The sequence below is a fragment of the Gopherus evgoodei genome, chromosome 4 (assembly GCF_007399415.2).
Source record: "Gopherus evgoodei ecotype Sinaloan lineage chromosome 4, rGopEvg1_v1.p, whole genome shotgun sequence".
NCBI lineage: Eukaryota > Metazoa > Chordata > Testudines > Testudinidae > Gopherus > Gopherus evgoodei.
In genome coordinates, this window is record NC_044325.1 from 31,614,644 (window position 1) to 31,640,817 (window position 26,174).

General features: G+C 45.1%; 2 protein-coding genes across 2 annotated transcripts; one reads left to right on the forward strand and one right to left on the reverse strand.

Annotated features, from left to right (window-relative positions):
* Positions 1-41: 41 nt before the first annotated feature.
* LOC115649828 (EKC/KEOPS complex subunit GON7-like) lies at positions 42-3,424 on the forward strand. Its single transcript, XM_030558871.1, has 2 exons — positions 42-397; positions 1,875-3,424. The coding sequence occupies exons 1-2, from the start codon at positions 187-189 to the stop codon at positions 1,988-1,990; spliced, it is 327 nt and encodes a 108-aa protein (XP_030414731.1). The 5' UTR covers positions 42-186; the 3' UTR covers positions 1,991-3,424.
* Positions 3,425-10,726: 7,302 nt separating this feature from the next.
* On the reverse strand, positions 10,727-16,880 carry TMEM251 (transmembrane protein 251). Its single transcript, XM_030558872.1, has 2 exons — positions 16,725-16,880; positions 10,727-11,536 (listed from the first exon to the last, which is right to left on the reverse strand). The coding sequence occupies exon 2, from the start codon at positions 11,518-11,520 to the stop codon at positions 11,125-11,127; it is 396 nt and encodes a 131-aa protein (XP_030414732.1). The 5' UTR covers positions 11,521-11,536; positions 16,725-16,880; the 3' UTR covers positions 10,727-11,124.
* Between the last annotated feature and the right edge of the window lie 9,294 nt (positions 16,881-26,174).

The following is a 26,174-nucleotide window of genomic DNA, read 5'->3' on the forward strand; positions in this document are numbered from 1 at the left end:
CGGTCAGACAGTTCACACGTAGTGGCCCCGCGAGAGTTGCTGCGCGCGCGCGCGGTTCGGCTCGGCGTGCGTTTGGCGGCGCCGTTGTCTCGTGGGCGCCGAGCGCTTCCGGGTTAGGGCGCGTAGGACGGATTCCGATTGGGCAGCTGTGCTGCCGCTCTGTGCCTCTCAGGCCGGGCTGCGGGGATGGAGCTGCAGGCGCAGCTGACGGGGCGCGACGGGCAGAAGCAGCCGCTTCGCGTGCGCTGCCAGCCCGAGGCCGGCGCCGGCGGGGAGCTCCGGGGGCTGCTGCGCGGGCTGTCCCAGCTGCAGGAACAGGTCTCGGCGCTGCTCGCGCCCCTAGTGGAGCAAGAGAGCGGGGGCCTCGCGGGGGCGGGGACCGCAGCGGGGCCGCGGGGTGAGTGAGGCGCGGGGGCCTGCGGGCGGGGCGGAGTGGCTCTGGGCCAGGGGTGGCGAACCCATCTGGGTATGGAAATTGTATGGCGGGCTATGATTGCCCATGAAATTAACAGTTCGTGTTCAAACCGGGACAACACACACTGGTTTCAAAATCAGCACTATTATGATAATTCTTTTAGAAAATCACATTACTGGGCTGTTTGTGGCGCTTACCGCACAATTTTGTTCCTGTCTGAACACAAATTGAATGTTAGCCTGGATTTGTCGGACACCAGCTTTCAGTCATGGAGCTCGTTGATATTCAGCAGCCCCCTGCTCTCAATAATCTCCTCCCATGTAGCACCCAACAGCCCACAATCCAGTCACCTCTGAGTGCTAGGAAACTCGCCTAAGCGAACAAGCAGCGGGCACCTGGGCTGGCACGTTCCAGGCTCTAATAGCTTTTGAGGTGAATTTGGGTTGTGCAGCTGGAGTACCATGCGGGTCCTTCTGCCTGGAATGGAGGAGTGCCGGGCAGCTGGAGTGGGGCAAGCCCCTGACCCTGCTCCCAGGTGAGCAGTGCGGGGCCAGCTCCTGACCCCACTCCCCGGCTGGAGTGCCAGGCAGGGGAGAGGGGGCAATTGAGCTCGAAGGGCAGATTAAAAGGTCTGACGGGCCATAGTTTACCCGTGCCCTCCCCACTCTGGGCAGTAGCTTGGCAGGGCATTGGTGCGGAGGGAAGGGGCTGCATGACACAAAGTACAAGCCCTGGTGCAGTGCGAACTGGGTGCCAGGGGCTCGTGTGTCATCCAGATCAATTGGCCATGAGCCCGCTGGAGTTGCTCAGATGAGCCCTGCCTCATAGCTCCACCATCGCCCCGAGTGTGTGCGGGGCACACAGCAACCCCCATTTGGCTCCCTGAGGGTAGAGAAGTGGATGGGAGGCAGGTGTGTGTAACTGCACGGCATCCTTTGACTCAGACCTCAGGGACTCAGCCCACACGTTCAGGGGTTGCTACATAGGTAGGCACCTGATGTGGTGATGAGGGTGTTGATCAAGAAAGGGTGGAGAATCACTCATGTAGCTCATTCAGTTCCAATAGAAAACCCAGTAAACGTGTTGAACATTTTGAACAGGAGTCCTTTCTAGAGGGTCAGAGCTGTCACAATCCCTCCACCTTAGGGGATAGAAACATAACATTGAGATTTGTGGTGCCCTTTCCCAGTAACAAAAGCAGGTCTTGTGGGCTTTTGTCTGTACCCTACACATACTGTCAGTGCAGAATCACACAACAAAATGGTAGGGAACAACTTCGAATGACATGGTTTCATAGGAGGTGGAAAAAGCATGTTTCAGCCACAACTTTTGTTCCAGGTAGGCACCTGGAAAAAGAGAGTTTCTCTGTTCTCTAATCCATCCAGTTTTTTCCCTCAGGAAATGGATTTGTGAGTATTTTTTGTATATGTGGTATTAATTTGTATTATAATTTTAAAAGGTGATGTTGGGGAGGAAGAGGAGGAGGAGGAGGAAGATGATGAAGAAAACAACACTGGTGTCAAAACATGTGTGGATGGACCACCTTTAAAACGGACAAAAAGTCAGCACTCCTGACTATTGTTTTAAAGCTATTTAATTTTTTTTAAAAAGACTTTTCTGCTGTTTCAAATGTTAGTGTCTATATTGCATTGTTATACCTCTGGAAGAAATTATTTTTGGAAACTAGACAACTGCATTTGTGTTCTTTTTGGTTAAGTTTTAGAAGGAAAATGCCTTTTTTTTCTGGTATTTAACATTACTAATAAAAAAGCTGACAAAAAGAGAGAGAAGTGTTATATAGTAGATTCTCTTACATGGAAAGAAATTAATTCTTAAATGTTTGGGAGGAAGAAATTATGGATTGCCAGTGTCAAGAGAAGCCTTTGTTTGCAGATGTCTCTCTACTAATCTGGCCACTAAAGTTTGTGGTTTTGAATCTTTTAAAAGTCAATATTATTTTTTACTGCTTCTGGGCTCCCTGTATGTTTCTGGCCACTCTTAAAATAGAATGTTACATTAAAAGAAAAAGCAAGTTACTCTGCTGAAATATTAAACTACAAGAAGCAAACTAGTAATTTTATATAAGTGTGGTATTGATAGGGGACTGTATAAAACAACTGGAGTATTCCAGACCTGCTTAAATACATTAGCAAGGAAGTAGTTATTTTAAAAAAAATGTTGATCAGCTTTACAAGAAGCCTAAAAGATCTGTTTATGGTGTTGGGTAGATACATTTGTGTTTAACACGTAACATTACAAAGACATACGCATAGGTATTTGGAATCAGAATAATGTGGCTTTGGGTGCCACCATAATTCAAATAATAAATAAATACAAAATGTGCCAAAATTTGAACTGGACATTAAATACGGTGTTAAACCAATAAATACAAGAAATTGTCAGGAGAGTGGTGTCAGTTATGTAACACCAACAGTGTCTTGTCTAAAAAAAAAACAAAAAACAAAAACCTACCTCACAACAATGTTGTAAGGATGAATTGGGTTATAAAACACCCTGGAAGTGCTAAATATTGTATAAAAATTTGTTTTAATTTGGATATGGGCATTAAGTATGGTAAGCTTTGTCAGTTCTGCGGTTCACTCGGTTGACAATGTGTCTGATCTGTTAATTAGTTTTGTGTGGTTTAGCCAGTACATCAGATATGAATAAGACACAGAAATAAACTGCTTTTATAGGACCCTTATTGTGAACCATTCATTACTTCACTGTAGCCAGCACCGAAAGCTTGCATGTTCATTAGTGACAAATCTTATCTGTCTTACAGTGTTTTAAGTGCCTTCCAGAAAAAAACAATTTGGGAGTACCAAAGTCCCTGGTGGACTTGATGTCTCTATCTCACTTCCCTTTTTATAAAGTTATAGAGACACTGCATGAGTAGGGTTTTCTTCGCTTATTATTTTTGCTTTTTTGGTTGTTGCTGGTGTATTGTTCTGGTTATGATGGAAAAGCTTCAATCTGTTAGTATCTATAAATACTTCCATGCAATAATTAATAGTGTTTACTGTGACTACTGCTCTTAATTGGCTTATTACACATATGAAGTGTGCATGCAGTGTGTGCTAAAACAACCTGTCATTACCCCATCTTGATGTCCCACTCCCCTCCACCAGCTTGTTTTTCACTCACCTGCTAAATCTTGTGCAGTGACCTCTGTGCAGGTGGAGCTCTGCCCATGAAGTTCCTTACTCAAGTGAAAGGGGGGGCTTTGTAGGCCTAGTGGTCTGCCTGCACAGAGCAGCTTTGGGTTAAGCAGTGGCCTGCTAAACCCAAGGTTGTCTGTTCAATTCTTGAGGGGGCCATTTAGTAAACTGGGGTAAAAATCTTTCTGGGGATTGGTCCTGCTTTGAGCAGGCAGTTGGACTAGATGATCTCTTGAGATCCCTTCCAAACCCTGATATTCTATGACCTAGGCCTTTAGACTATAAATCCTTTTGGAACAGGGCCTAACATAATGGAGTCCTGACCTGTTGATTGTATCACCATCTAATATACATAAAATACACAACTGCAATAATCAGGTTGTAACATTAATCTTACAGAAATTAAGTTTACAATTGCATCTGCAACTCTACCTTCATATGGTGTTATTAGACATCTGCTGTAGCCTGTTCAGTTTGAATTGCACTGAGCAAGTAATGAAAGACACTTGCATTGCATGCACAAAAGAACAATGTATTTACTCTGTAAACTTGAAATTTTACTAGCACACAGCTGAAAAACAATTCATCTTTTTGCATATAAATTTGTTTGGCAGTCTGTTTCTGATTTTAAAAGAGAGGGGTTCGTAAGTGCTGCGAGAGTGACAGAACATAATGTTCACATTCTACACATTGGATATCCTCCATGTAACAACAAGTGTCCTGCTACATGGTGTTTGACGAGAATATGGTTGCAAGGTAGTGACTTTATTCAGTGAAATGCCTGGGACAAGAGATAACAAATGCAACAATGAACTCTGGTCTCATGTTATGCTGCAGCTGATTAGCACTGGGCAAGACATCAAAATATATGTATATTTAAACTGATTCTAAATAAAGTTTTAGAATAATAAAGCATTCAAGACAGTGACTATTCAAATAGTGGGGGCTTCATAGACTGTAATAGCTTACATGCTGCTTTGGGTGTTCTAATGAAAGGTGGATGATGCTAGTGTAATGAGGGATGAATGTGACATCTGGCAAGTTAGTTGATTATGCTTTGCTCTTATTCTGCATGTAATGTATGACCAGTGCCCGTCTATTCTGTAGCTGTATAATCTGGTACCAGTATCTGAGCTTTCATTTAAAAAATTTTCTAGCCCTCATAATTGCAAGGATAACCTTGAAAAGATGAACAGAATACAAATGGATGCTTACCTGAGTTGTAAGTGCCTGAACCAATAGCCCTAAGAAGTGTGAACTGCCCTGTTAATCTCACCTAGTTTGCTAAATGCTACAATTCTGTGAACATAGAATGCGGCATTTTTCAAAGAGGGTGTGAAATTGGCCAGTTTACTGTAGCCAGGTACCTAGAAGTTTTTTTTCCCTCCATACCCAGCTACTGTGTGCCTGCAACTGAATCCTGGCTTTCCCCACAAATGATGGGTGACTGGATTAGGATATGTTTCCTGTAGTATCTCATGTACCAGATAGTAGGGAATCAGGCACCAGAGTGAGTCTAGCTGCTAGTCAGTGTGTGGAGGTAGTGAGAGAGAGGCTAGTTAACTGTGCTGTCTGGAAAACAACTCAGCAACCAATGATGAAAATGAACTGATAAAGCTGGCTACAAGTATCCCATCCTTCTGGTGCATAAAAACAAAGTTATGAATGAGGCTGCCTGGGTAATATAAGAGCTCAGGTCTGTGAAGTCAGCCTATATGGAGAACATGAGGGAATGGCTCCAGCAGCAAGATACTACATGGCTAAAAATAACTGTGTACATAGGGGAGGCACTGCTTGAATGTAGAGATCTGCGGTCACGGGACGCTGTGTCTTTACTTGCCTAAGAAGTTCTTTAGTGTCAAAACTGCTACTTTTACTTGTGCTAGAGGTGAGTGTAGGGTATGTACTCTATGTGCTGCTGTAAGGAGTGTGCAGTGGAGGTGAACTCACTGTGTACAGGACATCCTGTTGGATTACCTGATTTCTGGGGATGTTGGTTTAAAAAAAAAAAAAGAAGCTTTAAAGTATTTTTTACTCTTTGAACCTAAGTCCTCTCTCTAGGTGACAGCCACTGCTTCAGTTCAGCTCAGCCAAGGGAGCAGAAGACTGCCACATAAGCACAAGCAAAACTGGCCTTGCCCCAAACTCACTGCTCCTGATGTCTTTGTGGGCTTGTTCTCTCAGCTCAGTGTCTGCTGCTAGTGCTCTGCCTTTCTGCCAATTACCTCTCCTGCATCACCACTGCTCTGGGCCCCTTTTCTGGAACTTGTGCAGACTTCCTCAGTTTCTCTTTACTCAGCTGGGTCACTTTTCCTCAGCCCCTATGTAATTGCATGGCTGAACAGCTGTCTTATCACTCTCCCAACTCCCTGCCCAACATCTGTCCACTATGGCTGCTCTTGCTAGTGTTTACTCCCTTAGGACTGCTGCTGCCTTAATAGGCCTTGCTTCTTATCTGGAGCGAATAATGGAAAAGGGAAGTGTTGGTCCATAATGAAAAGTATTCCACTGTAATGTCATGAATCCACTCAAGAGGAAGTGCTGAGTAGTCTACATTTGAGGAATAGTGCAGTCTTAAGACCAAAATTAAAAAGTGAGCATCAGCAAAATAGGTAACATTGAACCATAGAATGGAGAATAGACTTATTTAGGTTAGTGTTAAATGCATCTATTGTCCTCTGAGCGCTAACCCACTTCTTGAAAGGCAAGTACAAGATCATATGGGGGATAAGAACTCATGCACGAACTCACTCTGAGAATTTCAAACTTCTCAGTGAGAATTAGTCTATTTGTTCCCCCAGCCAACAAAAATCCAAACCAGAAAAATTTTAAAGGTTTTATTGTTTAAAAAAGTTATTCATTCACAATGCATTTAGTCTCAAAAGACACAAAAGTTCAAGAAATGCATTCTTAAAAAATAGTAGCAATTGTAAGATGCTCAAGTTGCCAGTTTACGCAATAACTCAGTCACTTGCAAGAGCTGAGCTTGCATTCTAGGGCTTAAGTAGAACCATAGCTGATGCAAACTTTTTAAAATGAAACACATGATGTAATTAATCTTTTCATGCATTAGTTTACACCATGCATGTGTGGTGAGGTCTGACTAGAGTTGGTAGTTAATATACATTCTTAAGGCTAAGAGAACACCAAACTCCACTTTTGTAAAGTTGTCAAACCAGAAATGATCAACAAGGATGTAATGTTGGACAAAAGACCCAAGAACCAGTTACAGCAATACATATGCCAGAAATAGCCATGGAAAAAGCCTGGCAGTGAAAGGGTTTGGTTTTGTTTTTAAAGACTTTTTTTTGAAACTTCAAAGTATTACGGTAGAACCTCACTGTTAAAAACATCTCGAGTGGAGGTTGTCTGTAACTCTGAAAGGTTTGTAACTCTGAACAAAACATTGATTGTTCTTTCTAAAGTTTACAACTGAAAATTGACTTAGTATAGCTTTGAAACTTTACTATGCAGAACAAAAATGATTTCCCATTATTTTTTAGTAGTTTAACACAGTACTTTATTTGCATCCCCCCCCCCCATCTTTGCAGCTGCCTGATGGTGTTCTTCTGGGTCCAAGTGAGGTGTGAGGTTGACTGGTCAGTTTGTAACTCTTGAGGTTTTACTGTACCCATTACTAAAGGTAAGATTGGACTTCACAGATCTCTCATGTGCTCTTTTACAGCAGTTCATATTTTCTAGTGCAAGTTGAAGAACTGTAGTCTTATTCCCATGATCTTATTGTATTCTTCATAGGATTTGTTCTCTGATGAACAGTGTGACCAAAAAGAAGTTTTTGCACCATAATTATGAACTTGGAAACTTAACAATAATTCATTTATTTTCCACCTCTTAGAAAATTTTCAGGATTTAAAGCCCAATGATAAAATTCCGATACAAACTAAGATTTTTTTAAAAGTCTAAAGTTATGCAATTTATAGAAGAAAGAAGCTGTGATTCTACATGAATGTGAGATTCTCACTAGCGAATATCTAAAAAGCCTTTAGGATAGTTAAACTACTTTTTAAAGATGACTCTATAATTAAATTAGTTGTTTAGACAATTTGATATTCATTTTGGTTTCTTAAGGAAATCTCCCAGTGACACAGCTCCCTTGGTGCTAGAAATGGTGGTGACTAACTCCCTGCATTTCTACCACCTTCTTCTCTAATCCTGTGCAAAGCAGGTCTAAACAGTAGAGTGGTAAAAATATTGGTGAGCAGTCTCTGCACTAGCCCTCTTAGTATCAAATCTTTCATAAGTAGCCCCAATTATGTTACAGCTCATGCATTTCTCTGCATAGCTATTTCCACAGCAAATGTTCTCAATCTCTTAGTATAAACAAAGTGATTCTACCTTCTTCCATGAACATCAACTGCTGAAATCATTACTGTATGCTGTCCCCATCCAAAAAGGCTCAACCTGTTACATAGAAGAGCTGACTAATCTGTGAAAGGCCACTCAGTTGCTTGACATTGAATCAGACTGCCTTTTTTGTTACTCCTTGAAACTTCCTCCCTCATAGGCCATTCTTCTGCAAAGGCTCCTACCACAGAGGCACAGATCTAGTTTCTTCTTTGTATCTAGCAACTTTAAATTCATATTCTAGATGTACTTTTTAAAAAAAATTACACCATTGCAGCCAGACCTATCTGCACAGTGGCTCACATCCTATATAGTAAAGGTAGAGAGTTTAAGATTAAAGGATTCAGACTTACTGAACCAGTTTGAATTTTCTTAGTTGAAGGCAGAGGTGGCATGAGCCATGTACCCTGCTTGACATTGTTAGCTTATGTTGCCCAGAAGTGTAGACAAAGGGATGTTCTAGGAAACATAGCCTGACAAAGCTGGCTATTGAGATTGCTACCAGCCAATGCTTAGAAAAAGCTCCACTGATAAGCTAACTAGGAAACAATCAAAAGGAATTTTTCAAGGCAATATTAGAAACATTTCAATGAATGGAACTATTGTCTCAGTGGTATCTGCATGCTCTCTCTGTAATGATAGAAAGTAGGGAAGATACTCTAGTTTTAGAAACATGGAAAATAAGTTTATATAGATTTAAACTGATTGAATAAAATTAAGGAAATTGTATCACATTATTAAAACTCTGCCTTCTGAAGGTTGATTCTTCCATTCCTGCTTAACACTTTTGCAGGACTCCTTCTTTAGGAATTATACTTTGCCATTAGAACTTTGTTACACTTGCTTTCTTGTAAAGGGTAGATTGTATGTTCAGGTGTTAGCACCAATGCTGGCATTTAAAACCACAAACAGAATTGCTCTAAATGCAAATGAAAGATTAGGAATGTTTTAGCTGCTGTGTTTAAACACGATAACACTGAAAGCAGAGCTAGAGGGAGAAGTGATTGACTGGATCTTGGGGAGACTACATTCTCAGAACAGGTGGATGTTTTTGCTCCAGCCGTACAGTAGAATATTAACATTTATTATCATTATAGTGGAATTCACATAACTGACACAAAAAGAGGTATAAACTTTCTTGGTTTGGGCCTACTGCTTCTGCCTCTTGGAAGACTCAGCCCTGCACTGGTTTAACATTCAGAAGGTTATCTCCACAAGGGCTAGAATCTTTATTTAGCCTTTCTGTGTTTGCTGAGCCAAGCAATGACATTCTCAGGGGCCAAGTGGAACTCTCAGAGCCTGCTGCTGAATTTGGTTAGCGGATGCTCCTTGACAATGTGTAGCAACAATAGAAACTTAACGAGTTCCACTAAAACCAAAGGGATAACCAAGTAAACGCCTATAAGCCATACTAAAACAGGATAGTTCAATTTGATGAGGAATCATCATCGTTCAGGCATTGGTTCTTGCTCTATGGTATTTAACATCACTGACCTGGAAGAAAATACAATCACTACTGATAAAGTTTGTAGATGACACAAATTGGGGGAGTGGTAAATAATTAAGACAGGTTACTGATTCAGAGCTGATGATGAGCTGATGCTTGACAAACTGGCACAAGCAACTAATAAGTGTTTTACAATAGCTAAATATATACATCTAGAAACAAAGAATGTAGGCCATACTTAGAAGATAGGGAACTCTATCCTAGGAAGCAATGACTAGAGCACAATCTATTTACCTTACCAAAGAGAAGATTAAGAAGTGATTTGATTAGTCTAAGTACCTGCATGGGGAAAAATATTTAATAATGGGCTCTTCAATCTAGCAGAGAATGCTGTAATATGAGCCAGTGGGTGGAAGCTGAAGCTGACAAATTCAAAGTGGAAATAAGGTGTACATTTTTAATAGTAAGTAATTAACCTTTGGAACAATTTATCAAGGCTCATGATGGATTCTCCATCACTGTTTTTAAATCAAGATTGGATGTTTTTCTAAAAGATCTTTAAGAATTATTTTTGGGACGTTCTGTGGCCTGTTTTATACAGGTCAGACTAGATGATCACAATAATCCCTTCTAGCCTTAGAATCTATGCTTCTAAATTAATAGCATGGTAACCCAATTGTCAGAATTACGTGCTATGACAAAAAGGTCACTGAAAATGGAGAGTGAAATTAACATATAGGACAACCACCTGTAATACTTCTACTTTTTTTTGGAAAATACGAAATCTGGTACTCATTGTATTAGTGGGATTATTTAGCTCACTTGTTTACTATTTGGGAGAAAGATTGGATATTCTTGTAGCCTTTTTTTCGTTTCCATCTCACTGGTTTTCCAGCAAAGAGTTGATGGACACATCTTATTCTCCCATTTTTATAGTAGTTCCCCAATGCAGACTTCATTCATCAAAAGCTGTTCTAGTTCCATTCACGCAATGAAGCACTCAGTTACCATTCAGCAAGTGAACTCAGTTACCATTAAGAGAAAAGTAGGGATAAGAAAAAGAAAAATGAGTTTTGCAGAACCTCTAGTCCACTGCCAGTTACCAGCCTCTCTTTGGCATCAGTGAAAAGATGTTAAAGGCATCACACCTCCGGGCCTCGACCACTCCCCAACTTCTGCCTAATAAAATATGGTATTGTGTGGTCTGTAACTCAGTGACTGAGAGAAAAGGACTATCCTCATTAAAAAGCTGTTCAGCCATACTTCATTCTCATCTTTTTATAAGGATAATTCAGAATTGTAAGCGTGCAATAGTATTTAAAAAAGGAGAAAGCAAAGTAATTTGTTAAATGCAGCTTTTATCAGCATGTTCTAATCTTTTACATTTACCACAAAAGTGTCCATTTTCATTGATTCATAGGGAAAGCTTGCATGTAATCTTTTTTGCACAGTGGAGTATGATTGCAGAAGCATACTTCCCCAAGATACTTCAGAGGGATAGTGGAAATTTTGCATCATAAGGCATCAAGTCTCTCATAGGGCTCTGCTATTCTGGCTAGTATGATGGGTCCATGCTTTAAAAAAAGCTCTATTTTTTAAATAGAAAGCAACTACTGTTTAGTATTTAGCCGTTTGAAATGAAAGGCTCTTTCCATCCTCCAGTCAGAACTTCAGTCTTGTGATTAGGTCAGACATAGGTGTTGTTCCTGAAGCAGCTATTGAAACAGGAGATTGAATTAAGTGTCAATCAACTGTAATCTACTGATCTGATTAGAGGCCTTCACAAATGTTTGGTGCCGATTGCAAACAACAGCCAGGCAGATCGGAATGATGCAATAGCCCACAGTTTTGGGGTCAGCTCTTGTACAGGAATAAAGGAACAAAAACATTTGTAAATATGGTATTAAAAATATAATAGTCCAGAGCCAAAAAGGCAGGGACAGCAGTCGTGCTTTTAAGGAGTGTGTCCATGTGGTTCCTTCTTGTGGCTCCTCAGGATGCTGTTGAATGTGCTCCAGTGCTAGTTTGTTATAAGTCTCATTGATTTCAAAGACATAGTAAAAAGCTGCAGCACTTGCTAACAGATACAACCCCACACCAATCCATCCCAGCCTCTGGCGGAAGTTCATCATTCTCCATGCTCTGCACCTTTAACAAAAACAAGACAAGCATTCAGCACAGATATAATCCAGTGTTTGGTTCATGAATTACTTGTTATGACAGTATAACTACTAGAAACTACTGCACAGGTACATCCTGTTTGGGACTTTGGGTTTTTTCCCCCTTTACCTACACTAATAAGGTGTCATGCATGATCGCAACAGCACGCTAATGACAATCACTGTAAAGGGGTTATGTAATTGACTCTGCTGGTAAAGTGAAATGGATAGCCCAGTGTCTACTGGAGACTGGGGCTTGGACAAAGAGCTAGCTGGCTGAGGCTCAATCTTGACAAGACAGAAATAGCATTAATTGTGACAAGGATAAGAAAACTGGCTAGACTTGTAATAGCAAGTCTAACTAAATGGCCATTAGTGACAGTTAGGTTTGCAATTTAAGACCTTATTAGATTTTGGGGTTCTAGGTAGCAGCCATATCAGAGGACACATTTTTCTATCTGCATTTGGTAAGGCAAATGCAATCCCATTTTGGATGGGGACCTGCTATACTTATCTCTTCATCGCCTCAAGATTAGACTATTGTAGCGTGCCCTACTTGGGGCTACACCTATAAGATGGCTGATGTATTCTGAACTCTCTCTTAATTTGCATTTTTATATGAAGCACCTAGCCCTGGTTCTCTACACTATACTAATTTCCTTTGAGCTTTAAGCACTGGCCTTGACTTTTACAGTTCTAAAAGGTTGACACTCCCTCTATCCTCAAACCATATTACTGCAGGTTTCAGAGCAGCAGCCGTGTTAGTCTGTATCCGCAAAAAGAACAAGAGTATTTGTGGCACCTTAGAGACTAAGGGTATGGCTACGCGGCAGCGCTTTGAAGTGAGAGTGTGGTCAGAGTGCCAGCGCTGGGAGAGAGCTCTCCCAGCGCTGCACATAAACCACATCCTTTACAGGTGTAGCTTGCAGCGCTTGGAGCCGTGCTCCCAGCGCTGCGGCACTGATTACACTGAGGCTTTACAGCGCTGTATCTTGCAGCGCTCAGGGGGGGTGTTTTTTCACACCCCCGAGAGCGAAAGTTGCAGCGCTGTAAAGTGCCAGTGTAGCCAAGCCCTAACAAATTTATTTCAGCATAAGCTTTTGTGGGCTACAGCTCACTTCTTCGGATGCACAGAAGTGAACACACAGACAGGAGATATTTATACATACAGAGAACACGAAAAGGTGGAAGTATGCATACCAAATGGAAGAGTCCAATCAATTGAGATGAGCTATCATCAGCAGGAGTAAAAAAACCTTTGAAGTGATAATAGATGACCCATAGAAGGTGTGAGGAGAATTTAACATAGGGAAATCTGAGGGCTTGTCTACATCAGAAAGTTGCAGCGCTGGTGAGGGAGTTACAGCGCTGCAACTTAGGAGGTGTACACATCTGCAGGGCACCACCAGCGCTGCAACTCCCTGTGTGCAGCGCTGGCCGTACTCCCATTTTGTCTCGGGTGTAGAGGATCCAGCGCTGGTGATCCAGCGCTGGTAATCAAGTATAGACACTTACCAGCGCTTTTCTTGACCTCCGTGGAATAAGCAGGTATCCCAGCATACCTGAGGAAGCCTCTGGTAATCAAACTGGTCTCCTTCCCCAGCTTGCTCTCGCGTTCCCCGAACCCCGAGCAAGCAGGTCTCCTTCCCTGAGGTTTGCTGGGTGGTTCCGGGAACGCGAGAGCAAACCGCGGCGAAGCTGGTCTCCTTCCCCGGTTTGCTCTCGCGTTCCCCGAACAAGCAGGTCTCCTTCCCTGCGGTTTGCAGGGTGGTTCGGGGAACGCGAGAGTAAACCGCGGCGAAGCTGGTCTCCTTTCCCGGTTTGCTCTCTCGTTCCCCGAACCCCCGAGCAAGCAGGTCTCCTTCCCTGCGGTTTGCAGGGTGGTTCGGGGAACGCGAGAGCAAACCGCGGCGAAGCTGGTCTCCTTTCCCGGTTTGCTCTCGCATTCCCCGAACCACCCTGCAAACCGCAGGGAAGGAGACCTGCTTGCTCGGGGGTTCGGGGAACGAGAGAGCAAACCGGGAAAGGAGACCAGCTTCGCCGCGGTTTGCTCTCGCGTTCCCCGAACAAGCAGGTCTCCTTCCCTGCGGTTTGCAGGGTGGTTCGGGGAACGCAAGAGCAAACCGCGGCGAAGCTGGTCTCCTTTCCCGGTTTGCTCTCGCTGTTCCCCAAACCCCCCTTGAAGCCGCCCAACAGCGCTGCAGTGTGGCCACATCTAACACCACTTGCAGCGCTGGTTGCTGTAAGTGTGGCCACTCTGCAGCGCTGGCCCTATACAGCTGTACTAATACAGCTGTAACAACCAGCGCTGCAAAATTTTAGATGTAGACATGGCCTGAGGTGCTTGAGCTGGAATGCCCTCAATGTAAAGGAGCTGGAACTCTTTATAACACAATCTTTAAGAGGTCCTGTACTTCAGAATATACTCTCTACCCACCAACCCTTGGTCTACCTGAACCTGACTTTAAGACTTCCAAACCTGCTGGTTTTCTCTTTTTCGGTGACATTTGGAGAGGGGACAGAAAGAGGTTACATGGTAGCACAGTATTACAGAGATGTGAGATGGGTCTGAATGAGTAATTGGTAGTGGTTTTAAGGTATTTAATATAATTAACTCTTTACTGAGAGTTAAAAATACTGCAGAGGCTCAATGCCTAGTAAGAGCACTTCTAATATGTATATTTTCAGACTAGAAATAAACTATAATACATAAGATACTGAAAATAGATTTTAACATGAATAGCCAACAAAGTTATAACAGCTGTTTAGCTCCCAGTGTCCATGCCAAACAGCTACCCTGAAGGGCTGTTTTGGTGACAGATATACAAGTTGTACCTCAGCCTTGAACCAGAGGAACATTGGCAGGGCGGGAAAGATGCCAAGTTGTACTTATTGTGGCTAGAAGATTTATATAACCAAACAAAAAGAGGGTTTTTTCAGATATTCCTATCAAGTTGGTAACACGTATTTACATTATTTAAAAGTACAAGTCAAACAAGTGAGCAGAATGCCTCATTCTAATATATTAGATGTGTCTGTCAGATGCTTCTAAATCACGACATTATCCAAAACAGTTTAAAAGAAGTGTTAACTATTGAGTAAGTACTGCATTAAAAATGCCAGAGTATATGTTTACGCAACAGCTTAGTGGCAGTCTAGTTTTTCCAGTAATTAGACATTTTATAGTTGTGTATTGGTAATTTCCTTTTAAAAAGGAGCAAAGGAACTTGAATAAATAAATTCACAGATATAATTAAAACTGCAATACAAAAACTAAGCAATTCAGAGTTAACAAAATTAACTCATCATTTTGCTTTCTGCCCTCTCTCTTCACACAGCAGTAGTTACAGACTGAACATCAGCCTTAGTTCTGAATTAGTTTAGAAAAGTCAGTAGAGATCATTGCTTGGAAACCCTAAAATTAATGATTTCTTGGTTTACCAGCTTGGAATTGCCCGATTCTCTATGTACAGCTATTACAGGTTTCCAGAATTAGTATTAAAAAAACCCACACATTTATTCCAGTTCCTCCACTCCCACACCAAATACGATTCAGTCAGAAAGCACAAGTTACTGCTGACTAAAACAAAAAAAAACCCCACACGTGATCTTAAATACCAGTCACTTCTAAATGACCATGAGACTTCAAACTACACTTTGGTCAGAAAGCACTCCACAGAGCTAAACTATGGTATCCTCCCACAGATATCAAGCAGCTGCAGATTGTCACCAGCAACTTGCATGATGCCCCAGTTTCAGAGCTCTTGGGCACACAACTTCCTCAATAATTAAGCCATTATTTTTTCTTTACTATATTTATGTAAATGTAAAGAAAGTATAAACTTGTGATTACTTTCAATATGTTGTTACATGGAACAAGTCCAGACTTATAAAGAATTACATTCACACACACACTTCACAAATTTAATTTAAATCTAAATTTCATCTGATTGATGATTTTCGTTTTGTTGCAAATCCCTTCAGGTGCAAGTTCTATACCTATGGCATTTGTTGCCATCTTTAGTTTAGAGACATTTATCTATGTACAAAAACAAGTTTAAAAAAACCCATGGTTTTTTTACCCATGATAGCTTATGCCCAAATAAATCCGCAAAAAGAACAGGAGTACTTGTGGCACCTTAGAAGTTGGCTGTAGCCCACGAATACTTATGCTCAAATAAATTTTTTAGTCTCTAAGGTGCCACAAGTACTCCTGTTCTTTTTGTGGATACAGACTAACACAGCTGCTACTCTGATAAATCTGTTAGTCTTTAAGATGCCATGGGACTCCTTGTTTTTGTGGATACAGACTAACATGGCTACCCCTCTGATACCATCTATGTACAGTTTGACACTGAAGAACTAATTTTACATGCTGCTTGTATTTGTGTTGTGTTGAAAGATGCTCTAGGATTTGCAGTGAAAGATGCCAACAAAAACCAGTAGTACTTCCATTATATAGGTCTTTAGGAAATTTAGCTAAGGAAACCTTACTGTCAGCACTCCCCTCTTGCTGAGGAACTGAGAGATGAAGTGGCTTACCAAGGTCATATAACAGGCATGTGTCAGAGCTGGGCTTTCAGGAGTTCCTGAGTCAGATCACTAACTCATGCTGCCTCCACAAACGGAGTCAGTTCTAATAAGCTGCATGTATTATAATAGCCAAAAGCTATGTCTTTAAAAGCTCTGCAGGTGCAAGGAGCAAAGCAGGAGATTCAATGTAGCCTGCAGGCTCCTCGGGGCAAGGATCCGCCATCTAGCCATTTTTGAGTGGCACAGACCCAGCAGGATGAAATTAAAGCGATGAAGAAAATAAGAACCTTGCCTACCTCACAGCGAGACCCCTAAAAGAGAGGCCACCCAGGCTACGTACCCGCGCCGGGCTGCTCCCGCTCTAATCCGCAGGAACAGGCCCGGTCCCAGGAACCCGGCACGAAACTGGACGTTTCTCCTAGACGTGGGTCCTCGCCTGCCCGCTCCCCTAGTCTCCTACGCACCCGCTTCACCCCCCCGCTAGACCCCTCCCCGGGTGCGTGCCTGGGGCAGCCCTCTGAGCCTTCTCCCCCGCAGCGCGTGCCTGCCTCGCCCACCCGGTTTTCCTGGGCCGACCCCCAGGCAGCCTCCCGCCCAGCAGCGACGCTCCCTTCCCCGCCCCGCGGAGAAGCGGCTTCTCCTACCTTCCTCGACCGGAAAGGCGGCGGGCGAGCGGCCCGGTCCCATCACCCCGCTCCCCCGCGCCGGGAGGGGGCCGGAGCCGCCGCCCAGCTCCAGCGCTGCCTCCAGCGCCTGGCAGCTGCCATCTCCCTGTGGCCACTGGCCGCCCGGCCGGAACACCTGCGCTTCCGGGAATGGAAGTTTCCACTTCCGGTGTAGTCTGCCCTACTTCCGGGGCCCAGGCAGCTGTGACTGAGCCTTGTCCCCCGGCTAAGCACGTGGCGGGGGAGGGGGTAGAGGAAAGATCTCTTACCCACCGCCATCTTGGATTGGGCCTGGAGCCCCACCGGGGTTGCCAGAGCGCGCCCAGGATGGCTCTTGGGCTGGGCCTTGTGGCTCTAATAGGCTTCATATGGACCCAGGGCTGTAGCCTACCTGGATTGTTAGTGCCTCCTGGTTCTCAGCAGGGCTTCAGCTGGCTCCCACTCCCGCTCTCAGTCATCACTGTGAGCCAGGGTTTCCCGCTCTCATCCCTTTTTGGAGGTCGCTGTCCCGGGAAGCTGTGGATAGACACGTAACCAGTGAAAACGTGCTGGAGATGGTTGGAACTCAACAAATGCTAGTCAGAGGTCTTATGAAAAGAGTTGATTTGCAGGGTGTGTTTTAAGGGGTTCAGCTGTGATTAAGGGTGCCAGAGACTTTGTAGAAGTGGGGGAGGGGGCACTGGTGCCAGAGGGGCCATGTCTCCCACTTACTAACGTGGGTATAGTTTGGGGGCAGGGAGCAGCACTTTCCCTCCCAAACTGCAAGCCTCAAGCCCAGTGGTGGATTACCGCATGGGGCCTATGACCAGGGACCCTAGCCAATTTGGGGGCCCCACAGGAGCACCAGCACTCTGTCCTACCTGCCCTTCAGCTTGCTTTTCCTCTTCCCCCTGAGGCCCTGCCCCTGGCTAGGCCAGAAGACAGAGCCTGTGTAGGATGAGTATATTCCCCCGTCCTCCTTTACAGGAAACTGGCCAAGCCACTTGCCTGAGCCCTGCATGGACTTGGCCAAGCCACCTCTCTCTTCCCCCATGAACTCCCCCATGTAGAGCTGGCCTGTGCCCCCTCTCCCCCCCCGCCTCCCACAAGGAGCTAGCCTGAGCCCCCTCTCCCTTCCACTCTCCCTCCACATGGAGCCAGCCCAATTCACTTGCCTAAGCTCCTTCCTCCCCCGCACAGGAATGGTCCAAGTTCGCCTCTTGCCCCCCTTAAACCCTGCTGTTCCCCTCTCCCCCCAACCCTTTTTTTGGCAAAACTGGGCATGTGTGGTGATCAGTTGGCAAGAGCAAATGGAACAAATGCCCAGTTTTGCCCCCCCAAATTGGGACATCCAGGGCCAAAACTGGACATATGGTTATCCTAGGCCAGGTGTCCCCAAATGTTTTCAGTTGTGCCTCCCTTACCTGGTCTGTGCCCCCCATCCAGGAGTGGGGGCCAGGGTTGCGGGCAGGGGCTAGGAGTGGGGCTGGGGCTGGGGCTGGGAATGGAGCCTGAGGTACTGTTGGGACATGGTCAGGAGCAGAGCCATGGCTGGGGCTGGGGACAGAGCAGAGCTGGGGGCAGAGCAGGGCTGGGTGGTGCTCCCTTCACAGCCCCCAACACACCCCCCAAAGGATCCTCTGTGCCCCCTATGGTGGGATGCCCCACAGTTTGGGGACAACTGTCCTCAGCTGGTAAGAGCCACCCAGGGAGCCCAGGCAGCTGTGGACAGCCAATGCCCATCCACTTGCCCTGGGCGGGGGACAGGGGTGCCTGAGAGCAGCCCCTGGCCTGTGTCCTTGTTCCCCACGGTGCACCTCCACGGCCCCGCACAGTGGCCAGGGCTCTCTGGAGCTGTTATAAGCTGAATGAATTTGCCTAATCGGCTCCTGTTGTTCTCCTATATGACCTTCCCATGGAAATACATACAATCCCTCAATAGCACATAGACTGTTGCATTTGTAATACAATGGACTCCAAAGACATTAAACTCAATTCAGTAAGGCTTGTCCATGATGTTACAGGAAATTACCATTCTGTCACAGAACCTTTCACTTGCAGGTCATTGGTTCAATTCAGTTAGTTATTCATTCCCACTCATCTGAAATCTATCTATCTATCTATCTAATCTCTGTTGCCAACTCTTGTGATTTATCATGCAGCTTATGATACCAGATGTTTTTCTAAAAGCCCTAGATCCTGGAATCATTTGACTACATCAGAATCTTAGCTTTCATTTAAAAAAAACTGTCTGGCCCTTTTGGTTGTGGAGATAGGCTTGAAAATGTGACCCCCTACCTGGCTTGACAGTCTAAAGACAAAAAAATCCACCCGAAGCCCTCCAGAAGTATTATTTTTAAAAATCTCATGGTTCTTAATTCAGCGTCATGACTTTTGAGGGCTTGATTCATTAATTTTGAACACGTGTGGCTGGTAGTACTCCTGTTTATCTCACACTCATCACCATGGTTTCAAAGTGCCTTACAAGTTTATTAGTAGTAGCTAGTTCATTTGCAAATATTTGAGACCATTCAGTATTACAAAGGGATTTTGACTGTTCTCTATTTTTTTTCTCTCATGGATCTTCCTGTATCTGGACCTCCAACTCTAAGAGAGGCCAGTGATTTGAATCTTGAGTCCATCAGTAGGGAGGAGGGAAATAGAAAGATTCAAAGCCCAATGTAAACTGAAGAAGCATAGGATGAAAAGAGGAAAGTCCATTTGAAATCACTGCATACCTTATTTAGGGCATGTCTACACTTGCAAAGTTACAGCGCCGGCAATTACAGTGCCGCTCAGAGAGCACCGAAGGAAAACCACTGTTGTGTGTTCACACTGATAGCTTCCTGTGCAATGGCATGTTCTGGCACTTGCAGCACTATTTGGAGCAGTGAACTCTGGGCAGCTATTCCACAGAGCACCTCTTTCTCTTTTGCCGCTAAGACTTGTGGGAAGGCGGAAGGGGCATTCTGGGTCCTGTCCCAATGCCCCATGATGCATTGCTTTGCATCCCAGCAATCTCTGTGCTTCCGTCCAAATTTGGCACCATCTTTAAACGGTTTGTGTACTGTGTGCCCTGCCCTGCCTCTTTCTGACTGCAGGAATGGATCCCGAGCGGTTAACCAGAAGCTGCTCCCACTGACCAACACGTCACAAGTGGCAGTGGAGTTATTCCTTAAACTACAAAGGCAAGAGGAGTGTGACATTGATCTCGCCACACATGCTAGCTACAACATGAGAATACTTGTGGCATTCATGGAGGTGCTGACCACAGTGGAATGCTGCTTTTGGGCTTGGGAAACAAGCACTGAGTGGTGAGATCACACTGTGATGTACGTCTGGGATGACGAGCAGTGGCTGCAGAACTTTCGCATGAGGAAAGCCACTTTCATGGAACTGTCTGATGAGTTCGCCCCCTGCGGCACAAGAACATGAGAATGAGAGCTGCCCTGTTGCTGGAGAAGTGTGTGGTGATTGCACTGTGGAAGCTGGCTACTCCAGACTGCTACCAATCAGTCACTAACCAATTCAAAGTCGGAAAGTCAACCGTTAGAGTCATGTTGATGGAAATGTGTAGGGCCACTAATCGCATCCTGCTCTGAAAGACCGTGACAATGTGCGTGACATTGTGTATGGCTTTGCACAAATAGCATTCCCTAACTGCGGAGGGGTGATAGATGGTACGCACATTCCAATTCTGGCACCAAACTACCTATCCACTGAGTACATTAATCACAAGGAGTATTTCTCAATGGTTCTCCAGGTGTTTGTGGATCACTGTGGGTGTTTCACAGACATTAACGCAGGCTAGTCCAGAAAGGTGCCTGACGCTCGCATCTTTCGGAACACTGGCCTGTTCACAAAGCTGCATGCAGGGACTTTCTTCCCAGACCAGAAGATCACTGTAGGGGAAGTCGAAGTGCCCATTGTGATGCTGGGAGACCCTGCCTACTCCTTAATGCTATGGCTTATGAAGCCATACACGGGGCAACTTGACAACAGCAAGGAGCTGTTCAACAACAGGCTGAGCAAGTGCAGAATGACTGGAGTGTGCATTTGGCTGTTTAAAAGCCACTGGCGATGCCTGTGCGGGAAGCTGGACATGGCTAATGACAATATTCTTATGCTTATAGCCACGTGCTGTACGCTCCATAATATTTGTGAAGGGAAGGGTGAAAGGTTAACTCAGGGCTGGACCGCAGAGGCTCAGCGCCTGGAGGCTGTTTGAACAGCCAGAGACCAGGGCCATTAGAGGGGCGCAGTGCGGGGCCGTAAGGATGAGGAATGCTTTGAGGCAGCAATTTGAAGCTGAAAACCACTAATATTTGTTGCTATGCTCAGGATTGCAGTGCTTGTAATGCTAGGAGGTGATTGGGGCACATGATGCAAGAAGGGGCCTCAACGTAATTGTATGTTGCTTTGTAGTGCCCTTTTTGCTTTCACTTAGTAGAAAGTTTGCTTTCAAACAAACACAATTCTTTTATTGAAAGACAACAACCAGAGGAGAGAGTCAAACAAAAAATATCATCAGCAGGGAGGGGCAGGGGGAATGGAAGGTCTCAAGAGGAGGAGGGGTCCCGGGATGGCTACAAATTTGTGTATGTCCAGGGATCATACCCAACCTGCTGTATGATGCAGCGGGTGCTGTACTTCAGCAGGGCCAAACTGCAGAGGGATGGGTGTTGAGTGCAGTGGGTTGTGGGATTCCACACTACTGGACTGTGAGGAGGGAGGAGTGGAATGCTGTGGGTAGAAAATGGAGCCAGGAGGTTGATAAGAGTGTGTTGGACGTGTGTGTGTTGAGGGGGCACATGGGAAAGAGTTTTGCGGCTGCAGAGGAGGGTGGGTGCGGGGTTGCTCAGTTTGAAGAGCTAGTATCGCCTGAAGTGTGTCCACTTGGCACTCCATATCTGTTAAGAGCCACTCCATGGCTTCTTTCTGGTGTGCTGCATTTTCCTTTTGTTCCCTCTTCTCGCTGTCCCACCACTCCTTCAATTCCTTTTTCTTGGTGGCGGAGTGCATCATAACCTCACACATAAAGTGCTCCTTAGTTCTTCTTGGACACTTCCTAATTCTTCGCAACCATTCTGCAGCCGATAACAAAGAGGGAGGCTGTGCTCCCAAGGTCATCTCTGTGACGTTTAAATGCAACATTTTACAGAAGCAATATTGTTTGCAACACAGACAACACTGTTTCAGTGCTTTAAAATACAGCCAGTACTCACACATCTGTCACTAACTGGCTGACCCCAGGCAAGCACACATAAGCCACAAGACCCCCAAAATGGTGAGTAGCCACAGGGGCTGGGGAAATCACTGTTTCCGGACCCTGCTGTATACTGGGCATGTGGCTCTTGGGCACTTGGGGAGAGCCAGCACTGTAGGGTGGGCCTGATAATCATTCCTGTCCCCACACTTCCCACAGGAAGTGATCATTATGGAAAATATCTCACTGCTGAGTGTTAGCAGGGAATCAAGGGAGGGTCTTCTCCAAGCCTGCAGCTTCCACCCTGGCCCGTATGCAGCTAGCCTGTGTGCAGCAATGGTTCCCCTCTGTGACTGCACAGTGGCGCAGGAAAGTTACCGTTAATGGAGCAAGAAACAAAGCAGCTCTGCCGCATTGCTCAGTATTTCCCTGAGTTTCCTGGAGATCTCTGAGGGAGATTCCCATGAAGTGAGGGAGTGTATCAACAGCCTCTTCCACTGCTCAAACTAGGCATGAGATGGGAGACAAGCCTGCTTTCTGCAACCCTCCTGCCCCCAACAACTCGCTTCAGCAATTCGCAAAATCAGATCCACTTGCCAGGGGACTCCTCTCCTGTTCGTGCTTCACCAATCTCTGACAGCTGTGACTGGCTAGGCTCCGGGGTAGAAAAGAGCTCCTGACTGCATGCATCTCTGGCCTCCGAGTCATCCTCTGACTCTGGGTCTCCCTCCCCCTCTTCATCCAAGATTGCCTTGTCCTGGCTTGGTCCACTCTCAACTGGCACGCAAGCCAATGAAGTAGCCACAGGGACCTTCATAGAGGAGATGGGGTCATCACCGACTATCGTGTCCAGCTTTTTGTAGAACCAGCCACTTGTGGGGGCAGTGCACCTTGTGGTAGGCATTCCACAGCTCCTTCACATTGACCCTGCATTGCAATATGTCCCAGTAATGTCCCTTTTCTGTCATGCATCCAGAAATCTGTCCATAGGTATCATAATTCCGACATCTGGAGTGCAGCTGTGACTGCACTGCTTCCTCTCCCCAGATGCCGATGAGGTCCAGCAGCTCAGCCTTACTCCAAGCGGGGGATCGCCTGGTGCGTGGAGCAGGCATGGCCACCTGGAAAGATGCGCTGAGACCACAGCACGCATCACTGAGCAAACAGGAAGGGGACTTTAAAATTTGCAAAGGGGTATATGGGGTGGGGCTGGCGGTCACCTGAGGGTAGGGCAGTAGAGTTCAAATCGATGGCCAGAGAGGTGAGAACAGACATTGTGGGGACACCTCCTGGAGGCCAATTGCAGTGCTGTAATCACCACAGTGTCTACCTAGCACCGCAGCACTGTAGCCCTGGTGCAGAAAGCGCTATGCCTCTCATCGGGGTGGTTTTTGTAGAGTGCTGTAGGTGAACAGGGGGGAGGGATAGCTCAGTGGTTTGCACATTGGCCTGCTAAACCCAGGGTTGTTAGTTCCATCCTTGAGGGGGCCACTTAGAGAGCTGGGGCAAAATCAATACTTGGTCCTGCTAGTTAAGGCAGGGGGCTGGACTCAATGACCTTTCAGGGTCCCATCTAGTTCTGTGAGCTAGGTATACCTTCTTATACTCTAACTGACTTGGCAGAGTGTACGCCTCAGGAGTTACAGCACTCAAAGCTACTTTACTGTACACAAACTTGCCAGTGCAGACAGGGCTTGAGTTTTTTACCTAGTTATTATGGTGATTAACATTAAGATGTGGCCATAAAAGAGAGAGATGCCATCCTAGAATGACATCAGATGAAGTATTTCTAGTAGAGACAGGGAAGTAGTAATACAATTTATAAGACACTGCCAAAACCTCATCTGGAATACTGTGGACAGTTCTGTTCACTCATGTTTAAGAAAGATGAATTCAAACTGGAACAGGTGCAGAGAAAAGTTACTAGGATGATCAAAGGAATGGAGCCTGTCTTACTAGAGGAGACTAAAAAAGCTTGGCTTGTTTAGCCTAACAAAATGAAGCCTGAGAGGTGATATGATTGTTCTTTATAAAAGCATCAGGGGGTAAAAACCAAATAGGTGCACGATTTAAGCTAAATAACAATGTTGGCACAAGAACAAATGGTTATATACTGGTTATTAATTTAGGCTGGAAATTAGAAAGTTTCTAACCATCAGAGTGAGGTTCTGGAACAGCTTTCCAATAGGAGCAGTGGGGGCAAACATTCTAACTGGTTTTAAGATTCAATTTGATGAATTTATGAAAGGAGTGTTGCCTGTGATAGTAGGATCTTGGAGATGATGACTCAGGAGACCTCTCCCAATCTTATTAACTGTGTTCCTATTAAGAATATAGTTATTTACGGGTCTTAAATTCTCAGAGATTATTTCCTGAAGCCTCTACCTGCCATTCACGGCTCCAGGCTTCAGCTGCAGGGCACCAAGAGTTGGGGCTTCAGTTCCGTGGGGAGATGGAGGGGTGCCCCAGGGCTCAGGACTTCTGCGCTGCGAGGATGCGGGGGGTTAACCCAGCCCAGAGCTCAGGGTTTCTGCCCTGCGAAGGGGGGGGCATTATGCATAAAATATAAACTAGTAATAGTGAAATAGTTAATTAGTTCTCAAATTGAGGTTCAAGAGCAAACCTACCTTTTTTCCAACATGTGCCTTCCAGAAACTCGGGCTGGGAGCTATGGCAGAGTAGCACTACACTCCGTCAGTGAATTGGTTCACCTACTGCAAATGAAGATTTCAAATCATGCAGCCTAGACAATTTCACTCTCAGCTGGTATTGTGAGTAAAGTGATTCACTGTCTGTCAGTGTTCTGTTCTTCTGTACCAGCTGGCCTAACGCCTCACATGAGAAGAAAAGAAAGAGAAATGCAGATAAAAAGGAAACAAAAGGAAGGCCTAGAGAAAGGTGGAGACAGAAGGAAGAGAGAGAAACACACACACATATAAAGAAGGAGAAAGAGATAGATATGGAAAAAAGAAGAGAAGAAATGCTCAGATGCAGAAACATAGTCACCTAAGGAACTGTTTACTCCAATAACATAGGCGCCAAGCAACTTTAGGTGTCAGCAGACATAGGCTCACCCAGAGGGAAAAAGTGGGCAGTGCTGAGCACCCAACAACAGCCAGCTCTCCCCTCTCTCCCAGCGTCTCCTACCCTCTGTGACCCCGCTGATCAGCACCTCCCCCTCCCTCCCAGTGCCTCCTGCTCACCACAGATCAGCTGTTCCGTTGTGTGCAGGTGGTGCTGTGAGAAGGGGGGAGGGTGGGGCACACTTGGGAGAGCGGAGGCGTGAAGAAACAGGATAGAGTGAGGGCTTGGAGGCAGAGCCAGAGGATTGAGCACCCTCTGGCAGATTAGAAAGTCAGTGACTCTGCCTACAGGTTGGGTGTTTTGTGGATTGCAGTGGCGCCTAAAAATGGGACTTAGGTGCCTAAGTACTTTTGCGGATCTTACCCTAAGTGCCTGATCCTGCATTATTAGAGTCATGGGGAGCTTTGATGTTGATTTCAATGGAGCAAGATGGCAGCTTTTGACCACAAAAGGTCAAGCCCATCTTTCCCTATAAATTCATATTGAAATATTGGAGAATATACGCTTCTTACTGGGGCAGATTTGTGACAGCACAGCACCCAGAAATGAACATACATCAGAATCCTTTGATGTGGAGCAATTTCACTTTGAGTCCTATTCTGAAATCTGTCCTCAGGCTACAGTCCCACTTGAGTATTTCTTCTAACTCTGCTTGACAGAGTTCCTCTGAAGCCCACCAGATGGTGCCCTACACCACAAAAAGTAGGTGTCATATAAACGTGGCTCCACTTAGGTCAATGGTAATTTTGCTATTGATTTCAATGGGGTTAGGATGTCGCCCTCTTTCTTTAAATGTGGGTGAGCCACTGGGCTCTCAGTGATATTTAGGCACCTAACTCCCATTGATTTCAATGGAAGTTAGGCACCTAAATACCTTGAGGATCTGATCCTTGGTGCCTGATCCTCCTACCACTGAAGTCAATGGCAAAAGTTTCAGTGAGAGCAGGATTAGGACTACTTTAGAATGATTTCCTTTCCATATTTTATAAAAATCTGTGAAGCCCATCTATGAAAACCTCCTTTAACTACAGATTTATATTTATGAGAATTGGCTTTTTCCGTAAATGATGTCATTTATTTTTTAAATGAATGAAGATCCAGTAGATTTCATTAGCAACTGAAGGTTAACAAACAGATACAGACTCAGAAAATGTAAATGG